We start from the raw sequence: 11056 nt of genomic DNA on the forward strand, positions 1-11056 counted from the left end.
CCCGGTACTGCACTGAGCGGGCTGTGCTGGACGGCAGCGGCACTGAAAGGCCGGCAAGAAGCGGGGTCACCGGAGGGGTGGTTGTCCCGCAGGGACACCGCACTGAACGTACGTGGTACGAGGGTACTGAGGGATGACCTTGGTCCCGCAGGTACCTGGTTATCCCTCAGGTTCTGTGCTGCCGGCCCCAGGACGGGCGCTGAGCGCGGGGCCGCTCCGAGTGGTCACTCCGGGGCCGTGCAGTTTTTGCCCTTTTGTGCACGCTTGACACCGGTTGTTTGTTTGTTCCTTTTCCCCACTGGTGCTTTGTTTCACGTTAATTCATTTGTAGGGATTTGTTGTCCAGGCACAGCTATTGACACGCTGCGAAGGGAGCGAGCGCTGTTTGTAAACAGCAGCAACCTCAGAATGGGCAAAGTCAGGCAAGTTCACGAACAATAGTTTTTCATATGGCTGGTGCCATGCACTGTAACAAACTTTGCTGTAGCAATACTTGAATTTACTGCTTTAGAGCTGTGCTTCTCTTCTCCTGTGGTTGTTCCAGTAACGTGAATCATACAAGGACTGGCATCTCCTGCTACTGCTTCATTTTCCATGTTGAATAAGAAAATGGTAAAGGTTGCAGTGTAGCCATGCTGTGGTATTTCCACTGTGTTTAGATGCCTGGTTTTTTGATCCTTTAGCGAGCAAAACCTGAAAACGTTTGCTGCAGGAGCATTTGTGGTATTCCAAAGTGCATTTAACATCTTTTTCACACAAGATAATACGGACATGCAGGAATTAGTGTGGTTTTGTGGAGGCTGACCACCTGGGCATTCTGCTGTATCTTGGCCACGGTTTGTGGTGTGACACTGGTGCCAGGAGGACCTGTGCTATCTTTGCCTGTGTGTTGGGAGAGTTCCTTGTCCCTCTTGTCTTGGAAATCATTCCTGTTTTGTGTTGTGGCATGTAAGGGGTCAGCAGTGTACCTTCCAAGGTCAGGGGGATTTGCTGCTACTGATACAAACAGGTATTTTTTCCATTAATGCTTTTGTTGCAGTTTTTGAATGATTGTAGTTCAGTACATCCAGGGTTGTATTTCTTGTCAACCTGTTGTATGTACTAATAAAAATACAACGTGAATTTCTGGGGGTTTTGCTACATTAGTGGTGTGTAAGCCCATTTTGTGTGTTTTGGCCTGTTCCACATACTTCATGTGAGAAGTTCAGAGACAGTAAATACCAGATAGTAAGTTAAAAAAACATGAGAAAACAAGACACACAGAACACCTTATCATGTTGCAAGTAACATTCCCTTTCCAAGTAACTTTCAGTGGAAAAAAAAAAAAGAGATTGTCTTTGCCTTCAGCAGTTACATTACTTCACCTTAGAATTGTAATCGGTTCTTTCCTTTTTTACAAGATTTTAATCACAAGGGATTCAGGTTTACCCTAATTTCTGCCTTATAAATTAAGAGGAAATTAGGATGTGAAATGTTTTGATACTACCTGCAGCAAAGTCCAAGTCGTTAACTGTTTTCACCAATGAATTGTATCCATTTTGTAATGGCAGTTGTCTTTTTCCGGTTTGATTTCAACTAGTCAGTAATAAGATTGTTTTCAGTGTCTGAAAATTAAAATGGCCATGTAAATTTCAGAAAGTTGTTTCTCCTTTTTTGTTTTCTGCAGTTTTGATCCTGGGTAGGAGCCTGTTCTTCATGTGTCAGAACTCTTCATTTTGAACTTTTATTTAAATAAGCTTCTAAGAAGATGTCCAGTACAGATCCCCTCACAAATACAGAGAAGGAGTAAGTACTCTTTTTTGCCTAGATGCAGAAATACAATTACTGGATTATAATGTGAAAATTCTTGCAGTTTCATTGGTAGGATCTTGCTTTGACGAAGTCTTAAAGAAAAATAACTTTCATATTAAAGCAGTCTGCAGTAACATTGTAGAAGAGCTGACACCAACACCAGTGAATTTACACATTAAGGGAGGAAATGTCCCTTAAGCTTTTCATTAAGTTAATCAGCACTTGGTTGGGACTAGTTTTGTAGAGATAAATCCCTGCATAGAGATTTCTTAATTTAATGCTTCTGAAGTATGAAAACATACTTGTATATAGTAGATCACTTCCTTGTACATCTGCGGTACCTGCAGTAGCACAAGATATGGTATGGAGGTTTTGTGTCACAGTGCGTTAATTTTTCAGAATACTCTGTCTCTATACCTTTAATATTTAATATGTAGTGCTTAGGAACCATCATATTTTTACCAATGTCATGGGATATAAAATAATAATTGTATTGATTCTATAAAACGTAATGTTATCCACTTAAGAGTTGGACCAGATTCTGAATGTCAAATCAAATGGATTCAGTCATGATTGAAAACTGTGACTCCAGACCGTTCCCAAACTGCCAAATAACCACGCCAATGTTGTCATCAAAACCAGAATTAAAACCTCTTGCTGGACTGATCATGTTTGTTGTACTTGTGCAATAGAATCCAGCAAAGAGTATTCAGAAAAATTGTAAAACAATTTAGCATAGATTTAAAATTATGCCACCTCATAAATAACTTGATTATTTTGAAAAACAAAACCACATAACATTAAAAAAAACTAACTTGCTTTTCTGGGACCTGAAGAAGGCAACACTCTGCTTGGCTGATGGAAATTCGGGGTACGGGATCACAAAGATACATCTTTAAGACAGCTGTGGCTTGCTAGAGTCATGTGAAAGATGAGTAGTTTACATGAGTAGTTCCTAGCTCACTGTATTCCAAAGGCAGTTTTTCACATAAGAGATGAACAGGAAAGGCACCTATAACTGCACTTCAGCTACACGCTGATGGCAGACTGTAATTTTCTGTACTTTTATTTTTTATGGGAGATGGTCTCGATGCTTCCAAGAATGGACTTGGTTATATTTTAACTGAGGTTTACCTAAACTTTGAATCATACTTTCCTTTTCTGCACAGGGGTTAGCCTCAAACCATTCCAAAATCCACTATTACAATGTTGCCCAAGCTTTTTTCAGGCTTAACAATTGCCATATAATGACATATGTTTTCTTTTAATCTTTATAACCTAATCAGCAAAATGTATTTTGAATAGTGAGTGGGTTTGGATGGATCATATTGAGTGCTCATCCATGATATTTGATACAGCATTCCTTTGCCTGTAGTCCTTAAAATCTGAATTTAGGGTTAGTGAACCTGAAAGGCTACAGTTGCATAATGGATTTGTATAGGATTTTTGTAAAAGGCCTTTGGTTTATTTATAACAAAAAAGATCCTGTGAATCAAACTTCCAAAGATTTTGCAGATCTTTTTGTCATCTGCTAAATTACCCTGTAATCCATCTCAGTTGCTAAAGCATTGCAAAACGTCCCATGGGAAAGGCAGGTTGTAATTACAAATGTTGCCAGAATGGAGTAGTTTTCCAGCTGTTTGGAAAGGAATCGTACTTAATAACAAATGGTAACTCTTGAAAATTTAGTTTTACTCATTTATACTAAATTTCATGGAGTTTTGAGTTACAATTTTCCTAGATCTTTCTGTAAGTAAAAAGTAACTTGTGTTCTTCTGAGCATGTTCTTGAAAGGCAAAGGAATTGCAAGAGAAGAAATGATGCTGTTGTTCATTAAAAGCAGCACAGCAACAGAATTTGAAGGTAAAGAGGGATAGAAGCCTCGGGGGTGAGTTCAGGAAGCTGAACAAAGCACAGTTTACTTTGAAGAAGGGATGGAGGAGTAAGTGATGTATTACTGGTAATAACTGTAATAAAATGGGAGCAATAAGTTTAATACTACTTTATATCTGCTTAAATTGTTCAGAAGTTTGTCGTGTCTGGTTTAATAAAAATAACTTTCTGCTTTTTAACAAGGAAAATGCAGAGCCTTGAGCCATGTGTTAATTGAGGGGTTTCTGTAGCAGAAAATGTGACATTGGTTGGTCTGAGTGATGTATTGTGACAAATGCTCCTGATATTGATACCACAAATTGAACTCCACTGTTGTTAAGATAAGAGGTAGTTTTGTTGGAGAAGAACTGTTGGTATTTTATCTTCTGTAACCTTGCCTAGAGCCAATCTAATTGATATGAGGCTTAAAATACCAATGGCTTTTGTGTAGTTCCAGTAGCACCAGCAGAGTGAACTGATTGAGAAAAGGCTACGAAGGGGCAAATTTTCATCTCTGTATGGATGTGATCACTGTTCCAGTGGGGCTTTTCACATTTTGGCAACTGGGAAGGCTGCTTTATGTTCCCATTTCCATCTCTGATCTGCTCCTTAATCTGTGGTGTCACTCTGCCCCTTCTGTGTGTGCAGGCTCTCAGGACTGACCTCTCTCTATTTGAACACTGTTCAGCACGTTGTCTCTCGGCAAAGGGATCCTTTCCCCAGAAGGATTATCTGCTAATGAAACCACAGTCACTGCAGCTTTAAAAAAAAAAAAGGTGCCTGAGATAAGCATTTGCATTCCTGGCATAGCAGAGCCCTCCTGCTGCATGGCTCCAGACCTGACAGATGCCGTCTGATCCCAGGGTTGCTCTTGGCTAGAGAGGATTCACCTGTCTACTTAAAGCCCTTAGTGAATGCAGGGTAGTTGAGTTTAATTTCAAGCTGCAGTCTTACCATCTTTTAGAGAGAGGGGGAGTAGTAGGGGTGCTTCTTCTGAGGCAAGCCTGGAAGAAAATGGTCATTAACCAAAATGGTGTCAGGTGCTCAGAATTTCTGAAAATGTGCATCTCTCTGCAAGACCAAGCCTCCTGTCAGCAAGGTCTGCCCTCTGGGAACAGGGGTGATACATTTGACTCTGTCTTATTCTCAGTGTAATGACATAAATTTGGCAGTTTCATTCCCTTTCACAGAAAAGCACATCAGCTTCCATTTCTAGGGAAAATATATAACCCAAGTTCTCTGTTGACTTTTGGCTGCTGTATTTCGAAAGTCTACAAACCAAGTTAGATCATGGCACAGGCCAATACCATGATTGAGAATGAAAAGTAATAGCATAATGGCATTCATTTCATTAATACTTTCAGTCTGCTTTGTTGGCTTTCCCTTTTGTGTGGCTGTGCATAATCCAGTCTGCTAGGAAGATTGCTTTAGAAAGGTCATGAATTACTGCTTTTGACCTTGTTTGCAGGGAGCATGTAAATAAATTTTTGGAAGAGCAGGAGGAAATCAGTTTCTTTTAATCATCTCACTTGCCTTTGGCTGCTGGGATCTAGACTGCTTAATCACAGTGTAGTAAATTTTCTCCTTTGCATTTATCAGTCTTAAAAGTTGCTCTAAATGGCCATTTCAAAGAGAGAAAAAGTAAGCATTACCTCCCTAGGTGAATTAGTGCATGTGACGCAGAGGCTTTCAGAGAAGATTAAGTAGGCAGAGACGCTCAGCTGGAGCTGTGTTTGGGTTTTTTAGCTGGTAGCAGAAATCATCCTGCTCATAACCTTTATCCGGCTGAACTGGAAACCTCCAGTGTGTTTTGGTTGCATTGTCCTTGTTTTTCCTGGCGTGCTGAAGGATGTCCTTGCTTTCTCCAGGGGCTGAAGATGAACCAGAGCGTTTTGATGGTCTCTCTCTCTTATACTGGTATGCTGAACCATTCAGTTCCAAGGGTATTGCTCTAGTCTGTAACTGGGCAAAGTACATGACAGATAATTTAAAAGCTGTGGGCATTTTCAGCTTCTTTTCATGAACAGCCAGAGTTTATCATTTAGATTTTTCTGTGTCAGTAATAATGTGTTTTGTGATCAAAGTGTATTATTCTTCCATTGATAAAAACAGGTAAGTGTTTTATTTCTGCACATGAATGACTAATAATTTCTCAGGAATAGAGATCAGAAGAATATCTGGAGCTGTATGTTCTGATAAGTACTAGAAGAAATAAAACCCAAAGTTGTTGAACTTCCTTGTGTATGCTGCTAAAAAGTAATAGAAGCAGGTTCATTTTAATTGCCCTTACTAGAGCATCTACACAAAATGTTGCACATTTAGCCTGTTAGCATTCCAGGACTTCAGCTGGAGTATTGAGTTTAGTATTTTTTAGTGTAAGACGGTTATAGTGTACGTTTTGGTGAGTTTTGCTTGTTTATTTCATCTCTTGCCGCACATCTTCTCTGTGTGCTAAAACCTTGCTTACAAATACTTTCGCCTGACCTCAAAAAATGAGTTGCAACATCATGTCATCAATAACATGGTTATTTAATTTTGCATCTTTTTCTACAAGGAGTTGAATTATTTTTTGTTACTACTGCCAGCTGGTTTAGGAGCCTATTTCCTTATTTATACTGTTCAGCATGGTTCTAATGCTCTGGAGAAGTATTCTAACATTTCAGGAATATTAAATAATGATGACATAAAATAGATGTTGGATGGATGGGTGCTGAATCCAAGTCATTTTACAGTGAAATTGTTAAAGCTTTGTTTATTTTATAACTATGGCAAGTAGCTTGACTTGAAGATCTAAGTTATATGGGGGAAAAAGACCCCCAACACTGAAAGTCAGCTAGATGCGATATGCTAAACAAATTTGGAGCATTTGAAAATCTTTGTCTTTGCTTTTATGGGATAAAGTAATTTTAACTGCATGTACTGGAGGGATTTAGTCTTTAGAGCATAAAGAGACCTGAGTACCTTGTAGAAGTTGTCTGTCCAAAGTGTCAGTTCTTTTTAATTGTAGGTGGCAGCATCACAATTCCAGTGTTTCAGAGATACCTTATTCCTCTCCATTGTGCATTATTAGTTGTATATTCTCTGTGTCCTCTTTGTCAGAATCCATTTTATATTCGTTAGGATCTCTCTTTTGAAAGTAGTGCCTGTTACTTTTGAAAATGTAGATCCTTTCCTATTAACTGGCCTGTACTTAGATTTGATCATATTTCGTGATTGTTTTATATGGTAGTATATAAAGAGGTTCTGCAGTTTCTGGTGAGCTCCAAACTTCAGACTTAAAGTCTGAGATTTGATCTTTTCAGACTTCACCAAAGTAAACCTCTGTGTTGGTTTGTATGAGGTTGAAGTAACTTTTGTTCTTGCTTTTTAATTTTAACAGAAAAACTGCCATGTGAAAAATGCTGAGAGGGGATGGCAGAGCAAGACCAATAGCAGTAGTAGCAAAAGGCAAGAAAGGAAAAATTAGAATAATTGCCTATTTTAAAGATCAGTGTACCTTGTTTAAGATTTCAAAGATAAATACAAGTCAGGACAAAACATGAGTAGCATGCTGTCCTTCCACCTCAAGACAAATTCATGGGATAATTGCAGTGACAGTACTGGGTAGTAATGCAAAATACTCTGTTCTTGTCGTGGAGTAGGAGGTTGTCCAGAGGGTAGTCATAAGCAAATATCAGACTTGGGGATTTGTTCTTCCTTTCAGGCTGTGGTTAAGTAAAAGCAGTTTGGTTCACTTTTAGCCTTACAAAGGATGCCTTATGCTCTGACATATCATGGTAAGGTCATGTGCAGTCCTGTCAAATACAGATCCAATACACCGGGTCTTGTTATTTCTTTTTAGCCTATGAAACAAATACTTCAAGAAATACTAAAAATTATACAGTGCTTGAAGCGTGGGTTTACTTTTTGCTTCTAAAGGTTATTAGAATTATCAGAATTACTAGGTCTGTTCTTGTAGCCAGCCTTTCCTAAAGCAAAGGCTAATTTTGCAATTGTTTGGAAATAGGAGGTTTTGGGGAATCGTTGCTTTTCAAAGCTAGTGCTTATCCCATGATACAAAAAAACCTCATCCAGTTTTCTTCTACAAAACCAAAAGAACTGCAGATGTTCTTTAGAATCTGGATCTCTTGGCTGGTGCTAGAATTTTAAGAACATATGGACCTTCTGGATTTCTCTCTTCCTCTGGCACAGCACCTTTTAATGATGTACTCTGGCTTTTTGCAGATGTACCCAGTTCCAGGTATGGAGTTCAGGCTGTGTGCTGGATTAGGTTGTGTAGAAGGATTTGGGTCACTGTGTCCTCCACTTTGATCTTCTTTCCCACCCTGCTAATGAATTCTCGTTGTTCCATTTCACTAGCACCCTCTAGAAAATACAACTCTGTCTAATGTAGAACAATATGTAGGTCAAAGCAGAAAAACCTCGGTGGTGCTTCTGCTCTTTTCTAGAAGAGATCTGCTGAGTCGTCTCCAAAAATGATGCAGTGAAAGGACAAAAGAGCTATGATACAACTTACTTTTTTTTAAACCCATAATTCATCTAAATGAAAATAAAACCTGGTAAAGGATAATCTGGATATATTGTCATTCTTAACACTCTACGTTGTCAGAGCAGTGTGCTGGTCATGAGTCTGATGGAACTGTAAATTTCAAAACTCTAATTTTACTTTGTATTCTTTTTTAATTCTATAACATGATCAACTGTCCTGAAAATATTCCTCTGCCTTTAGACAATTCCAAGTGCCATCCTGGTGTTTTCCCTTGGGGTGGTGTCCTGGGATGACTGTATGATACTGTATTCCCTATTGTCTGCCCTATGCCAGGAAGGTACACAGAGGATCAGGCAAAAGATTTTGGAAAGAAGTCTTTTTTACAACAAAGAAAGAAATCAATGTTGAGTGAAGAAATTAAGAGACTTGGGAAAATATTATGTTCATAAATAGCCACAAAATTATATTTTAGATATCTTAGGAAATAATTTATGCACTGGCTTAGCCGTACTTTTGTTCAAATATTCATGACCTGATGAAGACTGATTCTTTGGTACGTTTTTACTGCCTAAATGTTAAGGTGGACCAGCTTGCAGAATTTTGTTTATATGTAATCACAATCCTTTTATTATTCAAAATGGGATTCACAGTTTAGCCTGAAATGCTTTGGAGGAAAAGGAAGTGAACACTGTATATTTATTATACCTTTCCATCTGGTATGGTATTGTGATGAGTAGATTGATTTTTGGCTGGGGAGATGGTGGCTCAGAGATATCAAACAATTTGAAGTTGTCAGTGGAGAAAACGGGTTTGGGTTTGTATTTGAGTTGAAAACACAGTCACTGAAATTTCTTTTCTACTAACATAGCTCTACCTACATTTCTGTAATTTAATGACTTTTATTTTGTTCCTTAGGACCATTATGGGCCCTCATGGAATTAATCGAGCTGTTCATCGCATCTCTTTCTCTGATTGCCAGAATGGATTAGGTAACTAAGACTGCACATTCTGTTATTCAAAGTAAATCAAACCTAAAAACACCTGGTGAGCTTTGCCAGCTCACACTGGCATCAGGAAAGTTTATTTGTCTTTTATGAATTTGGCTGCAAATACATTTAGCACAGTAGGTGGAATAACCAATTTTTCACTTTTGTCTTTTTGTTTGTTGTGCAGGAGTTAAAATTATTGGAGGTTATCGGGCACAAACAGCAGAAGATTATGGGATTTTCATAAAGAGAATTCTACCTGGAGGGGTTGCTGCTGTAGATAGTAAGAAATTTTAACTTTTTTTCCTACAAACACACTGCATATAAAAAGCTGTCAAAAGAAGTCTTTATTTCACTTTGTGGGTAAGGATATTTAAAATAGTATGGTTTAGTCAGGATCCATGAAGTTTTGGCTTACTTTAAGGTAGAGAAATGAAACATGGACCTCTTGTGGAAGAAGATTTTAATGTGCTCAGGTCTTGAAATGTGTTCAAATCTAAATATGGCTGGTGAAGGCAATTGGCAGTCTTTCAGTGCTGCTGAGTAAGTGTTGAGATGCTGAATCACTTTTAATTTATAAGGTGTAAGAGTGAGGTTTCCTGTATGGAACCAGTATTTCTAATTAGTTCTGGTAATTTTTATTACTGTTTTTTTAATGGTGGTGTGCTGGTGGTTGAGATCAGTGTGCAAAGAAGAAATTACACTCAGAGTTTGCAGTAATTAAGCTACAGATTTCCATCCTAGGTTTCTGATGGGATTCCATCTCGTCTTGTGCAATATGATTGTTTAAAGTAATCTGAGTCAACTTCAGGTTCCTAAACTTGACATTTTCAGGAGGTTAAAAAATAGAATTGGTTCTAACAAATCTTTTAGCTGACTTTATTAATGTCTAAAACATTAATATATCTACACATGGTAACTTATATTAATGTTAAGAGCAAAATTCAAATAAAAATTTATTCCACAACTGGGAAATACAAATTCTTGTCTCCCAAATTTATGCTGTGTGTAAATAATACAAATAGCTACATAACACTTATTTTCAATGCCTACTCTGTTGTTAATAAGACTGATTTTTAGTTTCTAGTCTTACCACAATTACCTGTCTTATTTAGGATCAGGTGCCAAGAGTCATAAAGTTTTTTAATGCATTAAGTCACATAAAATTGAAAGGAGAAGCCCTGGTTTAATACCTGGTTTGATACAATATGTTCACCATTTTCTTGTTGATTCATCAATCACTCTTGGTTTCATTTAAAGGCCGTTTGCTCACTGGGGACCTAATTTTAGATGTCAATGGAGAAAATTTGATTGGAGTAACAAATGAAAGGTATGTTTGTACTGATTCCTGAACGTTTATTAGAGCTTGGAATGTTATATATTGATTATTTTGGACGTTATCAATGACTGATTGAAAGAGCACAACTACCCTGAGATCCTTGGAGTTCAACTGGCAGGTATTTTATCCTATAGATCTAATTCAGCAAAAACTGTTGTGGAAAAGTTAAGGATTTTATATGCTTCTGTAACACCAGAATCAGCTGGTTTCTTAGTGACACAGATTACAGAATGTGTGTGAAAATAGCAGAAGTGGTTAAAATATAACTATCTGCTGGTTCAGTACTGGTGAATGTAAATGATGGTAGCAATCATGTGATGGCACAATGAAGGGGAAAGAAAAATCTGTAGATGGTTTCTGTAGCTGGATCTCTGAGAGATCAGTGCAGCTTTTAGTGCTGGAGATGGAGATGGAGATGGAAAATTCAAAGAAAAGTTGCCCTATGTATTGTTGCGGGAAATCCTGAGCCAGGCACACCTGAGCAGTAGCTTTTGGTGCGTTTGTGTTGCTGTTGATCCTGAAGGAGGCCCAGGAAGGCAGCAGGATGGAGGAAGGGGGGATGGGGACAGAAGGGAAGGG

The 11056-nt window shown here is 38.3% G+C and overlaps 1 protein-coding gene across 6 annotated transcripts in view; it reads left to right on the forward strand.

Annotated features, from left to right (window-relative positions):
- Positions 1-24: 24 nt before the first annotated feature.
- The window catches only part of STXBP4 (syntaxin binding protein 4), an 80708-nt gene continuing 69676 nt past the window's right edge, over positions 25-11056 (forward strand). For 3 of the 6 annotated variants that reach the window (XR_001863599.1, XM_017739178.1, XM_017739177.1), the window contains exons 1-4: positions 5380-5580; positions 9068-9141; positions 9326-9421; positions 10399-10468. Coding sequence is in view for 5 of the 6 variants with exons in the window: in XM_017739178.1 (XP_017594667.1) it covers positions 5513-5580; positions 9068-9141; positions 9326-9421; positions 10399-10468 (308 nt within the window). In the remaining variant the exon portion in view is untranslated. Of the gene's footprint in view, positions 109-466; positions 1010-1666; positions 1786-5379; positions 5581-9067; positions 9142-9325; positions 9422-10398; positions 10469-11056 lie in introns of those variants that run through there. The other 3 variants (XM_017739176.1, XM_008637576.2, XM_017739174.1) reach the window with 3 other exon arrangements.

This window comes from Corvus brachyrhynchos, unplaced genomic scaffold (assembly GCF_000691975.1).
Source record: "Corvus brachyrhynchos isolate BGI_N302 unplaced genomic scaffold, ASM69197v1 scaffold407, whole genome shotgun sequence".
Taxonomy (NCBI): domain Eukaryota; kingdom Metazoa; phylum Chordata; class Aves; order Passeriformes; family Corvidae; genus Corvus; species Corvus brachyrhynchos.